The sequence below is a fragment of the Heptranchias perlo genome, chromosome 8 (genome assembly GCF_035084215.1).
Source record: "Heptranchias perlo isolate sHepPer1 chromosome 8, sHepPer1.hap1, whole genome shotgun sequence".
In the NCBI taxonomy this organism is placed as follows: domain Eukaryota; kingdom Metazoa; phylum Chordata; class Chondrichthyes; order Hexanchiformes; family Hexanchidae; genus Heptranchias; species Heptranchias perlo.
Window position 1 is genome coordinate 67688398 of NC_090332.1, and position 22621 is coordinate 67711018.

The 22621-nt window shown below is 43.7% G+C and overlaps 1 protein-coding gene across 1 annotated transcript in view; it reads right to left on the reverse strand.

Moving 5' to 3' along the window:
* Window positions 1–22621, reverse strand: part of plg (plasminogen) — a 120147-nt gene that overhangs the window by 16681 nt on the left and 80845 nt on the right. The window contains exons 14-18 of the mRNA XM_067989230.1: window positions 17425–17542; window positions 16840–16914; window positions 16167–16307; window positions 7745–7851; window positions 339–484 (exon numbers count right to left, since the gene is read on the reverse strand). Coding sequence (XP_067845331.1) covers window positions 339–484; window positions 7745–7851; window positions 16167–16307; window positions 16840–16914; window positions 17425–17542 — 587 coding nt within the window. The remainder of the gene's footprint in view (window positions 1–338; window positions 485–7744; window positions 7852–16166; window positions 16308–16839; window positions 16915–17424; window positions 17543–22621) is intronic.

A 22621-nucleotide genomic window follows, 5' to 3' on the forward strand; every position in this document is an offset into this window, starting at 1 on the left:
TGTTAATCTCCCATTGATGCATGTAAGGAATCTTACAACACCAGGTTATAGTCCAACTGTTTTATTTGAAAATCACAAGCTTTCGGAGGCTTTCTCCTATACTTTCTCCTGACTATAAATGCGGTAACCTTCCATGGAATCCCACACTTGCTCACCTCCGAAAGCTTGTGATTTTCAAATAAAACAGTTGGACTATAACCTGGTGTTGTAAGATTCCTTACATTTGTCCACCCCAGTCCATCACCGGCATCTCCACATCATCCCATTGATGCGACTGTCCTTCCCATTGGTTACTTTCAGCTGTTCTACACTTTCTACCCAGCTGAATGTTCACATACCTGACAGCTGTCTGCAGCACCGTCGATATTTCCTGCACACAGCTCAGAGCTTTTTACTCTTCCGTTCAAGTATTCGGGGCGATTGCAAACCTTATTGTCTAACACTGGAAAACCGGCTTCTTTTAAAATCCTGTCACCTCCAGTTCCTAAAAGCAAATAGGATATATGAGAAAAATTAATGTCCAGCAATCAACAACAACTTGCATTTATCAAACAGAATTAGACAAGAGCTACATAAGGAGATATTAGGACATATGACCAAAAGCACGGTCAAAGAGATAGGACATCTTAAAGGAGGAGAGGCGGAGAGGTTTAGGGAGTAAATCCCAGAGCATGGGTCTCAGCGGCTGAAGGCACTGCCACCAATGGTGGAGTGATGAAAATTGGGTTTCTGTTTCTATATTAAGGACTGTCTATATTTTCCTTTCTCGTGTATAAATACCTAAATTTACATCTACAGCAAAATGCAGAGTTAATGCTTTGGGACTTTCTGCCCCACTCCCTGCCCTTTCTTCATTGAGGGGCCAGCAGTTCCACCCACCACAGAGATGTGCACCTGGTCCTAGCTGACCTTCCAGCCTTGGGGCCATGTGAATGCAGGAACGGACTCTCCAGCCTATGGCAGGGATGACCTATGACACTCCCTGCCATAGGCTGAACAGTCTGCCCATGCCCAGGCAGTTCTGCCTGCTTTTGCATATCCTATGTATGGGTACTTGCGGGACCTGTACATAATTGAAGTTAATGGGAATCAGGGGGAAAACTCTCCAGTGGCTGGAGTCATACCTAGCACAAAGGAAGATGGTAGTGGTTGTTGGAGGCCAATCATCTCAGCCCCAGGACATTGCTGCAGGAGTTCCGGAGGGCAGTATCCTAGGCCCAACCATCTTCAGCTGCTTCATCAATGACCTTCCCTCCACCATAAGGTCAGAAATGGGGATGTTCACTGATGATTGCACAGTGTTCAGTTCCATTAGCAACCCCTCAGATAATGAAGCAGTCTGTGCCCGCATGCAGCAAGACCTGGACAACATCCAGGCTTGGGCTGATAAGTGGCAAGTAACATTCACGCCAGACAAGTGCCAGGCAATGACCATCTCCAACAAGAGAGAGTCTAACCACCTCCCCTTGACATTCAACGGCATTACCATCGCTGAATCCCCCACCATCAACATCCTGGGGGTCACCATTGACCAGAAACTTAACTGGACCAGCCACATAAATACTGTGGCTACAAGAGCAGGTCAGAGCCTGGGTATTCTGTGGCGAGTGACTCACCTCCTGACTCCCCAAAGCCTTTCCACCATCTACAAGGCACAAGTCAGGAATGTGATGGAATACTCTCCACTTGCCTGGATGAGTGCAGCTCCAACAACACTCAAGAAGCTCGACACCATCCAGGACTGCTTGATTGGCACCCCATCCACCACCCTAAACATTCACTCCCTTCACCACCGGCGCACAGTGGCTGCAGTGTGCACCATCCACAGGATGCACTGCAGCAACTCGCCAATGGCTTCTTCAACAGCACCTCCCAAACCCGCGACCTCTACCACCTGGAAGGACAAGGGCAGCAGGCACATGGGAACACCACCACCATCCCTAATTGCCCTTGAGAAGGTGGTGGTGAGTCGCCTTCTTGAACTGCTGCAGTCCATGTGATGAAGGTTCTCCCACAGTGCTGTTAGGAAGGGAGTTCCAGCATTTGGTGGTTAGACTCTCTCTTGTTGGTTCCCCTCCAAGTCACACACCATCCTGACTTGGAAATATATCGCCGTTCCTACATCGTCGCTGGGTCAAAATGCTGGAACTCCCTTCCTAACAGCACTGTGGGAGAACCTTCATCACATGGACTGCAGCAGTTCAAGAAGGCGGCTCGCCACCACCTTCTCAAGGGCAATTAGGGATGGGCAATAAATGCTGGCCTTGCCAGTGATGCCCACATCCCATGAACGAATAAAAAAAATTACGGTTTGAATGGCCCTGATCACCCTCAGCTGGTCTTCCTTCTCCATCAGATGACAGGCTAGCAGGCCACTGTTACTGATTCCCATCCTGTTATGAAACAAACCCAAACTGATCCACAGACTCTCTGGCCGTTCTGTAACCAAAGCAAAGATGACCCCTACCAGGTAGCAGCACCAAATTTAAACGAGTGTTCTACACACTTGAAGTGACAGGTGAGAAATCTTGATATCAACTCCCTTTAAATGGCAATTGTCTGCACTTTAAAATCCATACTGACAGTTCAGTTCAGTACTGAACGATGTCTGCACTTTCTGAAGTGCCGTCTTTCGGATGAGACATTAATCCAGGCCTCATCTGCCCTCTCAGATAGACATAAAAGATCCCAAAGCACTATTTCGAAGAACAGGGGAGTTCTCCTCGGTGTCCAGGCAAATATTTAACCCTCAACCAACAGCGCTAAAACAGATTATCTGGTTATTATCACATTACTGTTTGTGGGAGCTTGCTGTGAGCAAATTGGCTGCCGTGTTTCCCACATTACAACAGTGATTACACTTCAAAAGTACTTCATTGGCTGTAAAGTGCTTTGTGGCATCCTGAGGTTGTGATAGGCACTTTAGGACTGTAAGTTCTTTCATTTAATGAGCACAGCGACCGTAACGCACGGAGGCAGGAATATGGATGGCACATGGCTATTTAAGTAAAAAACTCAGCGTTACACCCTGGAACCAAAATTGATGCATATTTCCACACAATTAACACATGGTGAGTATGATAAGGAATTTCTTACCTCAAAATATCCCACAAGCATGAGTCATATGTTTGTAACTAGGTGGCTGAAATGTTTCTGTGTGCTTTTTTAATATTTTATTTCAAGAAACCAAATGTTACAAACAAATGGATCATAAGTTGAAACAGGAAAACTGGCAAACATTTAACAATTAACAACCCAGGTGTAAACATCTCTTCAAATTTTCAAAAAAAACATTTTACAGAAGAGAACATTCGTACGCTGGTTTGACTCTGTAAATCAGCAGTAGACATTCCCAGCACTGCATTTACAGAGGGATAAACTGGCAGCCTCCTTCTGTGTTGTAAACTTCTATGGTCCCATAATTTAATGGTCACGGGCTATCCCATCTTTTCTACGGGTGTTTTTGGACTGGGTCACTTTTTTTGTACATTTGGGAACAAAGGAACAGGAGTGGGCCCTCGAGACTGTTCCGTCATTCAATTAGATCATGGCTGATCTGTATCTCAACTCCATCTACCTGCCTTTGATCCATATCCCATCATACCCTTATTCAACAAAAATCTAATCTCAGCCTTGCAAATTTCAATTGGCCCAGCATCCACAACCTTTAGGGGGAGAGAATTTCAGATTTCCACTATCCTTTGTGTGAAAAATTGCTTCCTGATTTCACTCATGAATGGCCTTGCTCTAATTTTAAGACTGTGTCCCCTTGTTCTGGATTTCCCCACCAGAGGAAATAGTTTTTCTGTATCTACTCTATCAAATCCCTTTATCATTTTAAATACCTTGATTAGATCACCCCTCAACCTTGTAAACTCAAGGGAATACAAACCAAGTTTATGCAATCTGTCCTCATTGTATAACCCTTTAATCCCTGGTATAATTCTGGTGCATCTGTGCTGTACCCTCTCCAAGGCCAGAGACAAATGGCAGTGTGTTCTCATTGGCATTAACTGTAGTAGTGCGTTGTGGGGTCTGTGAGAGGGACCTGTTCCATAGGCATCCAGAGAGGGGGCCCACACTGCTAGATAGTCCTCCAGTTCTAGGTGACACTCTGAATGGCATGTTGCAAAGGTGCATAATCCACATGCTTGTGGTGGTAGAGATAGGGTTGCCCCATAGAAGGGGTACACCTTGCCTTTAGCAGTGATAGTAGTGTTGCCAACCCTCCAGTATTATCCTGGAGTCTCCAGGAATTCAAAGCTAATCTCCAGGACATTGCTGCAAGCAAACCAGGAGAAAAATCGTAGGGACAATAAAAAATGTGCTTTTTAAAAAATAATTCTTGAACACTTTTGTTTACTAGTTATAAAAATATTGGAGTTGGGGAAAAGGCTGTTTGACTGACAGTCAAGAATCATTCAATTGTGTAACGAAGACTTTGTTTGCTTTCCAATTGGCGTGGGAAGGTGGTGCCCTCTGAGTATGGACATGTCAGGTGACCAATGGCGGGAATGTGGGGGCGGGGCAGTTGGAGGCAGGAGGTCATGTGAAGAGACCTCCAGGAATATGTCCAACCAGAGTTGGCAACCCTAAGTGACAGTGGTGCTAGTCTTTGCATCTTCAACTGGTTAACACATTTGCATCAAATTCCTGTGTGTGTTGTTTTAAGAAAGTTGTTAACCCAAACAGGTTAATGGTTCAGTTAAAATAACGCACACAGGAATTTGATGCAAATCATTAACCAGTGTGCTAAAAATAACACGCATGGATGAATTTCAGCTCCCATTTTTTAACTTAGGCTGTGCTAGCAGAGTCACAGGATATAAGAATCTAATTACATCCAGTTAAGATTGGGATTGAAAGTTACAGGGAAAGTGAAAAGCGTAGATTGTGCAGAAAATAATCAAGAAGGCAAATGGAATGCTGGCCTTTATATCTAGAGGAGTAGAGTACAAGGGGGCAGAAGTTATGCTGCAGCTATACAAAACCCTGGTTAGACCGCACCTGGAGTACTGTGAGCAGTTCTGGGCACCGCACCTTCGGAAGGACATATTGGCCTTGGAGGGAGTGCAGCGTAGGTTTACTAGAATGATACCCAGACTTCAAGGGTTAAGTTTCGAGGAGAGATTACACAAATTGGGGTTGTATTCTCTGGAGTTACGAAGGTTAAGGGGTGATCTGATAGAAGTTTATAAGATATTAAGGGGAACGGATAGGGTGGATAGAGAGAAACTATTTCCGCTGGTTGGGGATTTTAGGAGTAGGGGGCAGAGTCTAAAAATTAGAGCCAGACCTTTCAGGAGTGAGATTAGAAAACATTTCTACACACAAAGGGTTGTAGAAGTTTGGAACTCTCTTCCGCAAACGGCAATTGATACTAGCTCAATTGCTAAATTTAAATGTGAGATAGATAGCTTTTTGGCAACCAAAGGTATTAAGGGATATGGGCCAAAGGCAGGTATATGGAGTTAGATCACAGATCAGCCATGATCTTATCAAATGGCGGAGCAGGCACGAGGGGCTGAAATGGCCTACTCCTGTTCCTATATTCCTATGTTCCAATACTGTTTAGAATGTTCCAGGTCCGGGGACTGTGGTAATATTATCCACGGAATGCAGCAGTTGAGATGGAATAAGGTGGATTGTAATAGTAAACGGATCTCTGAAATTTTTGCTCAGTTGCTTTCAGAAATTTCAGAGATTTATGCAGAGATTTTATCCATGGTTATTCATTTCTCTTAGAAGATCAATTAGGTTAGGGAGCATTGATGGCAATGCAAATTAGGCTTGGTCCTTTGGAAGCAGCATTTTCAGTGCGCCAAATGGCCATTCCACTTCCAAATGATCTTACATCCTAGTTTTAATGACTTTCTGCCATGACTCAGTGGGTAGCACTCTTGCCTCTGTGTCAGAAGGTCATGGGTTCATAGTCCCACTCCAGAATCTTGAACACAAAATCTAGGCTGACATTCCAGTGCAGTAATGCTGCACTATCGGAGGTGCCTTCTTTCAGATGAGACGTTAAACCGAGGCCCCGTTTGCCCTCTCAGGTGGATGTAAAAGATCCCACGACACTATTTTGGAGAAGAGTTGGGGAGTTCTTCCCTGTGTCCTGGACAATATTTATCCCTCAGCAAACATCACTAAATTAGGTTATCTGGTCATTATCACATTGCTGTTTGTGAGACCTTGCTGTGCACAAACTGGCTTCCATGTTTCCTACATTACAACAGTGATTACATTTCAAAAGTACTTCATTGGCTGTAAACCGCCTTGGGACGTCCTGAGTTCATGAAAGGCGCTATATAAATGCAAGTCTTTCTTCTGTTTTCTTTCTTCAATTAACAAGTTCTTGGTCTCAATCAAAGTATTTATATACGGAGGATGATTGTAGGTTTGCAGATTCCATATTGGGTCTCAGAGCCCAGATTACTGAATCAGTTAGTAGTAAACCATATTGGAAGCCAGTATCTCTGATGTATTTGAAATAATAGGGAATAGCTCGTATCTTACTGTTCACTACAGCTTGAATTGAACAGGTTTGGCTCCTTTCAAGGCTCCATTGGCAAAGGCATTGAGTGGTTGAACCATGTAAACCAGGGAGGCCAGAGGTCTGATTGTCCATCTTTGCACTAGTTGGCTGCAAATGGCCTTGAGCAAGCGGGGAAAAGTTTGACCGAGGCCCTGAAATTTCCAGTGGTGTTCTTCGCCAGCACAAGTGCGACGGAGCAGTATCTCTGTTTGCTCCAGGTGTGGAGACACTGACCTTGCCCCAAATGTCGGGGCTAGGGTCGTTTGAGTGTATGTGACCGAGTGCCAAATTGTGCCTGTAAGGGTGTGTCAGGGTCTACCTCCGATAGCACACTCCAACGGCAAGGGCCTGACAAAAAACTTCCCTGTGGAGATGTTCTGCTCCCAATGCAGCAAGTGGGCATCTTTGCGAAGGTAATTTGATCTCCTCCCTGGTAAAGGTTTGGGGCCTTCTTATGGCCTTCAGCATGATTCATGCCAGATCTCAGCTAGTCCCTATCCTAACTCGTGCCAAGTCCCATTCACCCATCACCCCTGTGCTCGCTGACCTACATTGCCTCCGGGTCCGGCAATGCCTCCTTATGTGGCTCAGAGTCAAATTTTGTTTGATAACGCTCCTGTGAAGCACCTTGGGATGTTTTCATATGTTAAAGGCATTATATAAATGCAAATTGCTGTTATTGTAGTGTGAGCTCCTCTGAGACCTTATAAGGACAGAATGGGTGAAATTTCCCAACGGTCCCCCCTCCCCCTATCCCTTGACATAAAATCTGCCTACACTCCTCCCCTGCCAGAATTTACAGAGCCAGTGTAAACAGGACAGAATCTCGGCATGATTGGGCTCCCCCCCAACTAACTGGACCCTCCTTCCAGACAGAGATCTTCCTTACCCACCCTGCCAAAATCCAAGAATTACAGCTCTTGATTCCACAATGCCTTTTGAAAATTCTTGTACGCGGATTTGGGTTAAGGCAGGGTTAGCAGTTATCTGTGGTTCCCCCATGGTCAAATAGCCAGTCGTTTCTCACTTTCTAGGCTCATACCACTTGGCTAAGTGATCATTACCTATGAAACGACAAGCAGCCCAGGAATCGATTCCTTCAGGAGAAGACAGGTGCGGGGGAAAGCAAATTAGTAGAGAAAGGAAAGGAAAAGCAAACAATTAAGGTCATGTTATTTTACTTTGAGAAAAATTTGCTTTAATATGTACCTTGTGTTTCACCCCAGCCTGTAACGAAGCATTCAGCTCCACTTGGTAATATATAGCCTTTTTCAGGCAAACAGGCTGTTGCTACTTTGTCATTCAGGACTGCTGGCCTAAAATCAAAAGATATGTTTAAAATCATTTTTATTTTCATTTTCATTCACACAAAATGGTTACTTCTTAACTATCACATAATGTACAATTTTGTTCCTTTTGCTTGCAAACTAAAGACATTTCCCCGAATATCTGTGATCAGCGATCCTGGCTTAAAAGCTAGATGGCAAAGTTTTATTCAGGTAAGAATATTTTTTTTAAAAAATCACAGATCAACTGTGTGTGTGAGTGTGTGTGTGAGTGTGTGAGAGAGAGAAAAAGAGTTTTAAAAAATGACTGCTCCATTTACACCTTTGTTTTACCTTTTGTTTTGTGTTTTATATACATCAGAAAATGTATTAAGTTGAGAGAGGGAGAAAGAAAGAGACTGCGGTCAGAGAGAGAGGAGGTGAAAGGGAGACAGAGAAAGACAGGTCAGAGAGAGAGGAGGTGAAAGGGAGACAGAGAAAGACAGGTCAGAGAGAGGGAGAAAAGTGAGTGTCTTTCTTCATGCTAATAGTTCAACTTTCAAAAAAAATCACCAGTTCAATTTTAAAGCCAACTAATGTTCTCTCCTGTGCTTTATTGACAGTTAGAAAAGGCAAATACCAATCACTTACAATGGTGAGAAAGTGATATTCTAATTGGTAACACTAATGAGACGAAGAAATAAAGACTTTGGCAACCCATATACGCTATTATTGCCAATCCTACCATTTTGTAGAAATAGTGGGGATAGGTTGCGATCTGTCAGGTAACAGTAGGATGTATAGTTGAGATATGATGGTTTTGCAATCAATGAAGTTATTTATATATGTTGGAAATATGTTATTATTAACAGGTTGTTAATCCTTCTTAATAATAACTTCCACGATGATTTGGGCCCGAGTTTGACCGAACATTCAAGCTTTATTATAGACACAAAAACAACATTCTTATGCAGTTATACCAAACAACAAGTATTTATATAACAATGTTGTAATACAGTTATATCAAAAAAACAAGGATGGCACAACCTGTCCCTAGGAAATGTCAGGGTGATCAGACCTGGTTTGTAGGGTGTGTGGACCTCCACCAGTCTCAAGAAGCTGCTTCTAACTTTTAGTGGGAAAAATTCTCAGTTCTTATATCTTTCTGAAGCATATTTGCTTCTAGTAGCTTAACGACATTGGCCCCATGATATCATCTGTTCCAGACATTTTCCCCCCAGGGTTCCCATTGTTCCAGACATCTTTTGGATTGTCAATTCTATCAAGCTTATGAGGGAGGGACATACCCTTATCTTTCTGTGTATTTGGATTGTTCGGATGCAGACATTTAAGATGTCTCATCCTGTATATGCCAATCACGAAGATTACCTAATTATCTGCACAAAGTTCCTGCAATTAACATAACAGGATTAGTCTGTGTCCCGGTCCTGAATCTTTGGAACTTTTTGTTATCTGTTTCTGACAATTAGACTTCAGTGTATCTGTTTGACACTTCTATTGTCTCTGCAATATTCCCAATCACTTTGCCTGATGGCCTGATGTCAGACTTATTACTCCCTGTGGAATGTTGCCCCCTCCCTTGTCTCACAGACACGACGTCTGCCCACAGCCTCGCTTTTTAGCCAAGCGCCTGAAGCTTTGCATGATGGGATACATGATTATGATTTGGTCTAGAAATCATATTTCTTACATCTTTCTGGTATCCCTGGGTTGGCCTGAGTTTTAAGTGATTGTAATACATGAGATTTACTATAAGACGACTCTGTGGTAAATTAGACGTCTAGGAGGAGAGTACGGTTGTAGCCTATTCCTCTGGAGGAGTGTATAGTTGAAACCAAAAAGCGGTAAACGATTGCTTGGTGGAGATACAGATATATATATATGGCTTTAGGGAAACCATGGCAAAGATACAAGCTGTTTGGTGACGACACTTCAGAAATATTGCCAATGGTAAATTAGGGTTATGTAGAACCCAGGTAAAAATATTGAAAATATAGAAGACTTGGAGGTCCTGGTTCGGACACTCACTGAGGAAAAGAAACTCAAGTAAGGTAGTTGGAAAGCTGTACTCTTAGAGTGGCAAACTCTACAGATAAGTAAGTAAAAGACAGAACCACGTAAACATGAAATAGAAGCGGAAAAAAGTCAGAAATTATTAGCCGACAAAATATTGTGCTGCAAAACTCTCACAGCATCAGAATCATGGTTGTAGACAGATAGTAGCTACAAGACAAGGGCGGCCAAGATACATGTGGTACACCCCCAGAGAGTAGATTAGAGTAGACAGGGCTTGATGGCCGGCGCGGACACGATGGGCCGAAGGGCCTCTATCCGTGCTGTATAACTCTATGACTCTATGACTCTAGGTCCAACGGCCCCACCCTGGAGGAAACAGGGAAGATCCCAGTACCGTCCTGACCCATCAGCCCCAACCAGAGACCGATCGGGACCAGAGTGTTGGTGTTGCGACCAGGCAGGTCATTTCTCCTGGCAATGTCCTAAGAAGGTGGTGGGTGCAGCTTGCCCAAACAGAAATAGTAAGGAAGGGGCGTCTGAGATAGAATGCCTGAGGAAAAAGGTGGAACAACTGAAAAGGCATATGGGTAATTCTGGCAAAGGGGGCTGGATAGATATCCCCCAGCCGTTCAATATGGATGATCACGGCCGGCATACAAGTTTACAATCCTCGGCCTCGTCGGTGGAGGGATCCATTAGTCGATTACATATGGACCCCCATGGTAGACCCTATGTAGATGCATGGGTAGGAGGCTGTCCCGGAGTTTTACTAGTCGACACTGGGGCATCTCACATGTGTCTGTGGAGAGACATACCACAACAGTTTGGTTTTAAGGGATTTATAGAATTAGGAGATTTGGCAGAGGCGGAGAGAAAGGGGAAATAGTGGAAACAGACCATAGAAAATATGACGCGCATCATAATATAGTGCACACTATCAAACGGATTAAAGAGGCCATTACGGGCATGGCATCGTGGTCCAAAAATGAAAATTCCACCGGGACATGTTAAAGCCACATCAGGGCCATAGAAATGGCTGCAGATTGACTACATCGGACACTTGCCTCGCACTGTGCGTAAAGTGGAACATGCTCTGGTGGTGGTAGAGTGTTTCTCGGAATGGGTAGAGGCTTTCCCAGTGGTAAGAAACACCACCTATCAAACAGCGAGGGTCTTGATTGAACATGTATTCACCCAGTGGGGGTTGTCAGACACTAGTGAATCAGATAGAGGATCCCATTTCACTGGGCAAGAAACACTCCGATTTTTAGGAATCCAGCAGCGATTCCACATTCCATATAATCCTCAAGCAGCAGGAATAATGGAACAAATTAATCGAACCATAAGGAATAGATTAGCCAAGTCCCTCTCCGATTCAGGAAAACGATGGGATAGCTTACTACCTACCCCTCCTTCTAATGGCCATTCAAGGCACTCCTTCTAAAAGCACGGGGTATAGCCCGTTCGAAATAATGACCAGTAGAAGGATGCGCCTCTCTGAAGTGTGGATGGCAGGTCATTTATCAGGACCTCAGCTAGAAAGTGTAAAAATGGACACCCGGATGCAGCAGTTACAACAACACTTACAACAAGTGCAACTATTGGCAGCCCGAAATATGGGACATGCCCGAGTAGGTCCACTGGGCCAGATTCAGACCACCTCAGAAGGGTAAGAGATAGGCAACCAAGTGATGGTCCGCCTTAACAGGTGTGAGGGAAAATAGAAACCAAAATTTGAAGGCCCGCATCCCATTATCGACAAATGAAGCCCGCAGGTTTACAAAATACACTGTCAAGGACCTACCCGTCAATCTCACGATTGCTGGGTTCATTCAGATCAGCTAAATGGAACAACGGACCTGAACTTAAGGGTAGTGTGGCCAGCATGAGATTATAACAATAGAGAATGCAGATGACTGGTGGCCATACCCCGATCCTATGAACGTAACAAACATGGGGCTTCGAGCCCGACCTAATGTGAAACCACAGTGGCTTGTCTCAGACAAATACGTCTGTAATGTGACACCCCCTCAACGGAAACTAGGAAGGAAGATTAGGAGGGTGTCGATTCGTCCGCGATTCAGTAAACAGTAAATTTGTTGATGGCTTAATATCAAGAATGCTCCAAATGTTTAAAAAAGCTGCAGCATTTCTTTCCTTTAAAAGCCTCTTTTTAAAACATGCCTGCGTGATGTTATTTTTGGTGTCAGCTCCGTCCTCTTTTCGTCCCACAGAGCCGAAAGCAGTTTAACCCTTTGTAGCCTTGTCTTTTATGGCAGGATTTTAAAAGTAGCCTTGTTACAAGTGTATAAAAGATGTTCATTTCAAATTAAATTTTAAGAAAACTTTTGTGCTTTACATGGATACAAAGCACCGTTTTATTAATTTGGTCATGGCATGTCATATATTATACACTTGTCATGTAAGTAAATAAAAAATGGTGTCAGATATTCACCAAGAGCATATATTACATCTTGCAGGTATATTACACATTACCAAGGTTGGATCATAAACATATTGGTGGCTGTCATGTTGAGATGTGCCTTGCCCCTCAGTGAAACCGAACACCTTCAGAACTACTGGGACTGTGTCATCATGAGCTATACCACCAATGAGACCGGATCAAGGTCAACACGAGACATTTTGGCACACGTACCCGCAGGGAAAGGGCTTCGGTTGACATGTACGTGTATCGGCGAGGGAAAAGAACCAGCTCCTATCAAATGGTATTGGATGAGTGCGAACTCCAGTAAGGACAGTGACCTGGTGCCTTTTGGCATGCCCTATATGGGGGACATTAAGGACACCTTTGCGTTCCCTAATGGGACACAGGCAATGACAAGCTCTCTGAATTTCGTTCAGGTCTGGAAGCGACATGCTGATTGCAATGGGTGCCTACTCAGAGAAGAAACCAGAATGCTGTCATCCTGGTCCTTCTGCTTTAAAGTAATTGAGAATGCAAACCGACGTCAGATGCAACCGTCCATTTGGCCTCCACCAGGTTGCCAGTTGCGGAGAAAGGTTCTAGCAATGATTTACTGGTTTTCAAAACGTTTCAGACACTATACAATGATGTGAGATTTGACATCTTCCCTGTTCTGTTTAATTTTTTAAACGTACCAGGTTTGTGTAATGAAACTTAAGAGAGATTCTACCAACACATGCGTCCGAGAAACTTAGACAGTTTATGGAGAGAAACTCAGGTCGGGACGTAGATAAAGTCCCGAGGAATAACCCCACAGCCCCCAGTAGACAGAATAGAAAACGGGAAGTGTCTGCATGGTTGGGTATAGGGGGTAGAACAGGAACGGCCACTTGGAACAAGATTGACATAGAAAGCATGTGGGAACACGATGAAGCCATGTGAAAGCAATTAAAAGGCATTATGAAAGGGGAGAATAGGGTAGTGACAGGGTCATTGAATGAACAGCAACAAGTCTTACTGTCTCTGAAGGAAATGGTTGACAACTTTCGACAGACTCAGGAAAAGGTTAATACAATGATCGGTGACATGGAGACATCTAAGGGTCAGATCTCCAAAGGAATTGCGTGCAGCATGGGGGGGGGGGGGGGCGGGTTTATACTGTCTCAGGTGCAGAAGGGAATGGAAGACATTGAGAGGAATCGCATCCCTTCTTTTATAATGAACGAACTGCTAGACAAATGGACTGGTGAGAATGGAGAAAACCATTGTAATGTCAGGCGCCTGGGATCTGTATACCCAGTGAAACACTCCTGTAAAGACAGAAAAGACGGACATGTTTTCACCGTAACTACTGCCATTTCACACCTTTCACCCGATCAGAAGCCTTCAGAGGTCTTCAAGGTGGAGGCCATAGGCGTCCTCAAAGGTGACATACATAAAGAATTTGTCAACTGACAAAAGATGGTGAAACCTGGGTGACACCAGATTTATCTTGCTGTACTCAGATCAAGGGCACATGGATGTGTCAGTGCAATGTCACCCAGAACACTGTCCCAGTTTGTGGTTTCACCTTGGATGAGCACGCCCCTAACTGTACTGTTAGTATTAGAAGATGGAAATCGGGACAGGCAAAGCACGGATATTTGGGAAGAGGTTGCTACTGTGTGACGAAATCAGACTTGACTTACCACCATGGGAAAGAGTGCCCTGTACTAACTCCATCATTTTGCTTTACCCCTGAGTTACTTGCTAGAGTTGCGAGTTCGGTCCTGATCCCAGTGAACATTCATAATGCTTTGGAAATTCAGGTGGAAATCGGTTTAAGAGAAGCTTAGAAGGCGATTATGCAATTTGGATATCCGATTCCACCACTGTCACTGAATCTTAAAACCATACTCGACCAGAAAGTCACATCAATGCATCACCTAATTGACCTACAACAACAAAATGTGACCATAGAAAGCGATGTAGGAGAGCTAGGGGAACCTAAATGGTCGGAAATAGTATATAACGTAGGACAACATCCTCAGACCAGAATTCTCTCACAGGTTTTAATCCTTGCTTAGTTTGTTCTGATTATAATTGTTGTTCTAATGTTTTGTGTAGTATTTTCAATGTATAATGAGCTGAATACATTAATTTCTCTGTCCATCCGTGGACAAGAAAGGTGGTACAACTATTAGTTATTTTTCAATCCTGTGTATTGTGGCTAGTAATTATTTTGTACGTATTGATTGGACGGGCCATTATTGACAAACGGGGCCTGCTGAAGCAATAATAGTTACCAGAAAATAGTCTACCGCATTGTGTCCAGTACAGAATTCAGGTCTGAGGTCTGACTGGCAAGTGGGTTTTTTTCAGTCACAAATATCGGACTTGTATGCCAGAATTTCTCCGTCTTATTCATTATCTGATTTTTCTGTCAAGAAATTGGATTCATTTTTAATGTGTCCTTTGCGGAGTGGCAGTAGGGTCATCGATGAAGTAACAATTCTAGGGATCATTCCAGTGGTTGCTAGGTGAAGCAGAAAGATAGACAAGCCCCATTGCTGATAACCACCAGACACATGTTGTGAATGACGGTGGTTGGCAGCACTCCTGAGGACACCACATGCCAGGCTGGTGAAAGGCCACCTTTTTATTCAAGTATCTGTGTGCTGCTCAACAATAATTGTAGTAAACATTGTGCTTGTTTTTAAAATTTTCATAGCTAAAGGAAAAAGACAATGGACGTGATATTATACTGTGATATATTAAAGTACAAAGCTTATCATATTCATCTGAAATTCCTCACTCTGCTACTTTAGCGGAGGTGTTAACTCATTTAACTTAAATGTATTGACATCCCTGCTACACAAGAGGAATTTAAGAAAACACATGGGGACAGATCTTGCTGGAGTGGGGCATCTTGCGGCGTGCACCCTTAGACTTTTTCCTGCACTCTTCAGCTGGAAAAAATGTTTGAGTCGTAACTTGCTTGAAATGCGAGCTGGTAACGACGCAGCGAGGGCAACGGGCATCTGGGACCTTGGTGAACGATGGGACAAACAATCTATGTTTAAAGATTGAGAAAGAAACAGAGGAACGACGGAGAAGGAAATAGGGTGAATTAGAGTCAAATCAGGTACGGAAAGAGAAATAAAGCAAGGGAAAGAAAGATTGGATTAAGAAAGAGAGTAAAAAGAGACAGAGAGAAAAAGTAAGAAAAAAACTTTAAAAATTTAAGATTTGAAATTTTTTAAATCTCTAAGAAGAATTTACTACCTGCAGGAATGAGACTGAGCCAGAGAGGTTGATTGGAATTGTATTAACAATTATCACATCATTAAAAAGGTGTTTACGCTCTTAATTACCAGCCCTAACTTTCTGCAGCAAGTTTAATGGGCAATTAATGTGCAAGTTCTTACAAATAATGGGGAGGCTAAGGGCGAGATGCTGTTTGTGCGAAGCAAACGGTGGAGCGGCGTAAATGGACCAGCAAGTTCTGGAGATTCAGAACTCACGACATATCTCGAAATCCCCTGAACTTGCTGGCTGATTTGCACAGTAATAACGGAGAGCGTCATTAACACGCCGTTATTTTTCCAGCAAGATCGGTCCCATTCAGTGTTCATACGTGGCTATAGTTTCAATGCCTTGGATTCTTGGTGCTCTATTTTCCTCATCTCATCCTGTGTGGTTGAAAGTGTAAACTCAGGGCAAATGAAAGTTGCTCCAATTCTTGCGCCATGCATCGACTTTCCTTCTGGACCGTTCGGAAGTAGGAATATTATTTTCACGGTGCACACAAACCCTTGGGGCGTAGGTGGTGCATCCTTCACAAACTCTGCATCAACCCCAACACAGGAGGAAATAGCTCATTAAAATCAAACGCAAGTATAAAAATAGAAATGAAAATAAATACCTGCTAAGCTTTAATAAAGCAATGTCATGCATGTAAGACTTGGTAACTATTTGGTCAACATCTATTATTTGCCTCGATGATTCACGTCCAATCTCTCTATATATTCCAAGATAGATTTTGTAGGCCGAAGGCCTCGAGGATCTGCAACGGATTCAATGATTAAATTAACTGTCAGTATTTGTCACATTCATCTTTACAACAACAACTTGCATTTATATAGCACCTTTAATGTAGTAAAACGTCCCAAGGCGCTTCACAGGAGTATTACCAAACAAAATTTGACACTGAGCCACATAATGAGTTATTAGGACAGGTGAGGTCAAGGAGGTAGGTTTTAAGGAGCGTCTTAAAGGAGGAGAGAGAGGTAGAGAGGCGGAGAGGTTTAGGGAGCGAATTCCAGAGCTTAGAGCCTAGCCAGCTGAAGGCACGGCCGCCAATGGTGGAGCGATGAAAATCGGGAATGCGCAAGAGGCCAGAATTGGAGGAGTGCAGAGATCTCGGAGGGTTGTAGGGCTGGAGGAGGTTACAGAGATTTGGGGGGGGGGGGTCATGGAGAGATTTGAAAACATAGATGAGAATTTTAAAATCGAGGCATTGCCAGACCGGGAGCCAATGTAGGTCAGTAAGCACAGGGTCTTTAAAATTATAAGCATCCAATGCTTTGTTTCCTTACCGTTCTAGACAGTGTTTGGCTGTGAGCACCCACTTGGCATCAATAAGAGTTCCTCCACAGAAGTGAGCACCAAAGCTATGATATACAAGACATTTTTAATAATATAACAGCAATTGATTGAAACACTTTAATGGTAAGTTTCAGAGGTTTGTAAAAAGTAGGATGAATGTAAATAATGTTCTGTGTAAAAAAAAATTCTCCTCATCTCCCCCCGTTCTTTTGCCAATTATCATAAATCTGTGTCCTCTGGTTACCAACACTTCTGCCAGTGGAAACAATTTCTCCTTATCTACTCTATGAAAAACCATCATCATTTTGAACACCTCCATTAAATTTCCCTTTAACCTTCTCTGCTGTAAGGAGAACAATCCCAGCTTCTCTAATCTCTCCATGTAATTGAAGTCCCTCATCCATGGTACCATTCTAGTAAATCTCCTCTGCTCCCGCTCCAAGACTAATTTCCCCTCATGTTACTGCCCCTCTGTGCTCATTTCTGGTGTGTAACAGAGACTGGCAGCATGACTTGACTCGTAATTTTTCTAGGAAAGATTTTGTACCATCTGTTTTCTGAGGCAAGCCACTTACTTTGTACGAAGACTAACTTGCCAAGGCCAGGAGTACGGTTTGGATATGCAGCCGCCAACAATTCTTCCCACACATTTCTTGGGTTTGACAACAGGATTTCCACACTGATTAGGGAGTTCTAGCATCATAAATAGAACAATTAGCTCAACTATTTAAGTCATACATTTTCTGCTTCCAACCTCCCACACCATTTTCTGGTCCCTCGTGCTAACCTTCTGTCAACTTGGTTGGATGTCACGTGATTGGGGGAGGGGAAATCGTCACCATCGCTATTGTTCTGCAATCAAGTGACAGAAGGTTTAAGCCTACAGGTTAGGACTCGTCCTGCAAGTTTCTTCCTCCTCAGCTGAGATGCAGCTTTCCACTGCTCCATGTTCGTGCAGTTTGGGACATAGCTGTGAACTGACTAAATTCAACCAATAAGGGCAGGTGAGTTCACATGATCATGAGAGCTGGGATTTGAGCTACAGATTCTCTGAGTAGGGAATTTAAAACAAAATATTCATTCTCAGGCTGCGGACGTAGATGGCAAGGCCAGCATTTATTGCCCATCCCTAGAACTGAGCAGCTTGCTGGGCCACTTCAGAGGAGAGTTAAGAGTCGATCACATTGGTGTGGGACTGGAGTCACATATAGACCAGAGCAGGTAAGGCCGGCAGGTTTCCTTCCCTAAAGGACATTAGTGAGCCAGTGGGTTTCTACGAAAATCCGACAGCTTCGTGGTCACTTTTTACTGATACCAGCTTTTTATTTCCAGTTTTTTAAAAAACTGAATTCAAATTCTCAAATTGCCAATGGTGGATTTAAACTCACGTTCTCTGGATTATTAGTCGAGGCCTGTGGATTGCTGGTCCAGCCACATGACCATTATGCTACCGGTGCTGTCCGGTGCTCCATTCTGAGCAGCGTTGCCATTTTAAAACTGAAATAAATGTACTTTTGAGGGACGATTTTCTGGGTCCGCTCCATTGCCCGGAATCCTCACCTGACGCAGTGCATCATGGGAAATCACAGGTGCGACGGCCGTGAGTTTCCATCCATCTCTTTTAGCAACTGCAATCTTCAGATAGGCAGGTATGGCTATCCCAACCCCACCCCCACTCCCCACCCCCGTGCTGGTAGCACAAACTCAGATAATGACCACCTTGATTTGTGTGCATTTTCACATTGTGCAGATACCAATGTTAGCTGAAGTGGTCAGACATTAATAGTTATGAATGTCTTAACATATACTTCCATTCCACAGAAAAATCATTGTCATGAAAGGGGAAGGAAAGGGATGATTGGTGGAGGGGGAGATTTAAACAAAAGACACTACATTTTTACAGAAGGAAATAATAGACCAGCTATAAGTTCCTTCATCTTTTTCTAAACATCAGTTTTATGGCCAGCACAGTGACCTTCAAATCATCACCAGCTTTTAGTGAGATTTCCTTGGATTGGGCTCCAGGCCAGCCCTCAGGACACTTTGAAGTCACGCTCCACACCATGAGTTACAGAGTTCACAAGATACTTACAGATGAGGAAGGACATTCAGCCCATCTATATTTGTTCATCCAGAACGACCCGACACTCTCCCTCCTCCCTCCCACCATTGCTGCATCTAATTGGCTCCAGCCCAGAAGTCCATTCCAAGTGTAAATCTGCAAGAAGGACCTCCTGATAGCAGTCCTAAAGTTGCCTTTTACTAGTTTAAACCTGTGCCCCCTGTTCTACTCCTACGGTTTAAGTTAAAGTATTATTCCGCATTAACCTTTTTCATACTGATTACTATCATACTTTCCTCTTTGAGTTCACCTCTCAGATGTCTCTTTTCCAGGCTGAAAAGCCCAAGTTTCTGCAGTCTTCTCTCCTAACTCAGATCCCTGACTCTAGGGATTAGCCTCGTGGCTCTTTTCTGCACTCCTTCGGTGCTTAAATGTCTCCCTTGTTTTTTTGATGACCAGAACTGGACACAGTACTCAAAGTCTGGTCTGACCATGGCATTGTATAATTTGATCAGAATTTCCTCTGATGATCTCTATTGTTTGGGCAATGTCATTCAAGATTCTATTGGCTTTGTTGATTGCTGCTCTGTATTGGTTGGAGATGTTGAGTGTCGAGTTTACTAAAGGCTCCTAGGTCTCTTTCAACTTCATCCTCAGCTATTTCAACACCATTCATGGAGTACATGTGTCACTCATGTTCCCTTCCTGCGTGTGGTGCTTTACACTTGTTGGCATTAAATTTCATCTCAGCATTTTTTGGCACACTCATATATTTTGTTTAACTTGTTCTGTAATTTCAGAGAGCCCAGGGAACCAGATCTCAGGAGCCCAGTCTTCAGACAAAGTGTGATTCAGGCGCATAGATCTCATGTGCTGGGAGTGGAGATAGTCTCCTCTCATATCGTGTCGATAGTGGAAAAGCTGGAGGAGTCCATGACTTGCATCTGCAGCACAATGTAGGCGGTAGGTCAGGGCAGGCAGCACACCCTGGTGAAAGTGTCAGTCCAGGGGAATCTTGTGGCAACAAGGCATCAGGAGGAGGTTTGAAGGGTGATCGTTGATTGCAGAGTGGCAGCCGTGACTGCTTCCATAGATTCCTTTAAAAGCATCCTAGCTGAGGGCTTTTAGGTTAATAGAAATAGGACAAAAGAACTTGCATTTATATAGCACCTTGCATGACCTTAGGATGTCCCAAACCACTTTACACCCAATTGAGTAATTTCAAAGTGTAGTCTCTGTTGTAATGTAGGCAATGTGGCAGTCAATTTGCGCACAGTAAGGTCCCACAAACAGCAATGTGATTATGACTAGATAATCTGTTTTAGTGATGTTGATTGAGGGATAAATATTCCCTGTTGTAATATAGGAAACATAGGATTGGGAAATGTCGGATTGGGAATATTCCATCTGTTCTCACCCAGACCAGACCATTAGCAACAACGGAGCATGTGCCCAGAACTAACGGCTGCAAGAAGTGATCATAGATGTCACTGTTTCTTATGATAGTGACAATGTGGCTGCATCAATCCAGCCCTTCTCGAATGCCAGTACAAGAAGGAGCCTCTGGATTTTTGGCATTAAATGCAAAAAGTGACATGACACTGGAAGCAGGTCCTGCGAGGATGTCAGAATCACTGAGACAAATGTCACCTCAATCCTTGAGGGCTCCATTGGTGCAGTCTCCTGACACTGAGGTAACACAAAGTAGGAGTAAGAGGTTAGGCTCACCTGTCAAAAGAGTTTTAGACACAAGGGCTAGGCACCATGATAAGAAATAGTAACAGGACATAATGAAGAGGCAGTCAGTAAATGTGGAAATCTTTGGCAGATTGATGTGTTTGAGGGTTATTATTATATAGGCTATTGGTTCTCTTTATTTGTTCATGAAGGGAAATGCATTGCAGATTTGAGTTCTGGAAATTTGTGTGCAATGCAAAGTCTCTTCAGCAGCGTTATGGGTTCTGGATATGGGGTACAACCTTTCTACTGGTTGTTGATACTTTCCTGCCAAATTTCATCTACTGCTGGTGATGGGTTGTCCTCCTCCTCCTCTCTCTCCTGCACGCCCTTTTTGTAATGAGGGGTTTGGTGGCCTCCATCTCCTTCCTCTTCATCTTCTATGGATTGAAGATCTAATTCCTTCCTAACTGTGCAATATCCAACTAATATCCTTGATATTCTTGCTGGAACAATAGGGCTCCCCCCAACGTATCCAGGCAGCGGACGCAGGGATTCTAATAATGATTGGTCTGTTCAATAATGATATGTGCAGCACTCAAGGCATCATTGAACCCATTGTTACTTTCAATCCTTGGATGATGGAGTGATGTCATCAACCATGGTTGAACTGATCTCCATGAAACCATCTTGGCACATTGCTCTGGCAGAACCATGGAAGCATCTTTGACTGTTCGGGAACAAAAGAATCATAGCAGCTCCTAGGATAGCATGCATACACTAGCAGAATGATGTGGCTGGCATCACTGTGCATTTAAAGAATGAAAACCCTTCCAGTTGATGAGGGCATGTTCAGGTGGGGCCTTTAATGGCATGTGGGTGGCATCAATGGCACCATGTGCTTGGACAAATCCTCCTGCTTGATAACATTCCAGTGCTTGCTCCCCCTGCTCTGATGGGTCCATTGTTCTGAGGCTCCATCTGAACAGGGCGTCTATCACCCGTTTAATACAGTGGTGCACTGCTGATTGATTTATGTGACTTAGATCACTTGAGGCTGCCTGAAAACATCCGGTGGCATAAAAAATTAGGTGACTGACAAGACTGTACAACTGGTAGAAAGCGGCTTCAGGTCTAGTGCCAACAACTGGCCTAACTTGTTGACTGATTATGAGGAAACCACTGCCTTTGGGAAATATCCATTGTTGACTTCCTTGGTCTGAGAAACTTCTGGCCTGAGCACCTACATTTCAGGTGTTGCCTATGTGCATGATGTTGGATTCTCAGAGCTTCCCTCCTTTTTTTCCCCCTATCCTTATCATGCTCTTCCTCAAATCAAAGGAACAATGGAATTTCAAGAGGGAAAACCATTGTTTATTTACAAGGTTATTGTGACTTTGAGATCTTTGCAAATAGCAGCAACTGCTTTTAAATCCAGGTAACTCAGTATTGTAGTGGAGTGGAAATCGCTTCCAGTCTTCAGACTCCTGCTGAATTCTATTTGCTCTTTCCTCTGGCCTTCACCATCCATTCACACCTCTGGGACACCATTGATCCCAACGCCATCCCTTTTATACAGGTGGTGCCCTCTGGGGGTGGGAACTCAGCACAATGACAGAGAAATAGTGGGGACGACAAAGCCACAGCCCTCTGATTTCATCTACATGTGGTGAGGCAGGTTCAGGGCAGGCAGGTCCAGGACATGGCAGAGGAAAATCAAAGCGGCCATTTTTTGGGGCAAAGGATCAGCAGAAAGTCTCCATGCCCCAATTCCCTTGATAGATCTAAATTGGGCAGATTTCACCAGTATAATCCACGCCTGTGCATTGTGCCTCTGATATTCTAGTGGCCTTTTCTTCCGGGACCTTGTTACCTTTTGCGGCACCGAACGGCGCCTGGAATCTGTTTGGTTTTACAATCTCATGGGTAACTTTGCAGACTTTCTTACTATTCTTGCTTCTTTTCCCAATCTTAATCCATTCAATATCCCCATTTCCCTGGTTTCCCTCAGCACTACTCTCCATATTACCACA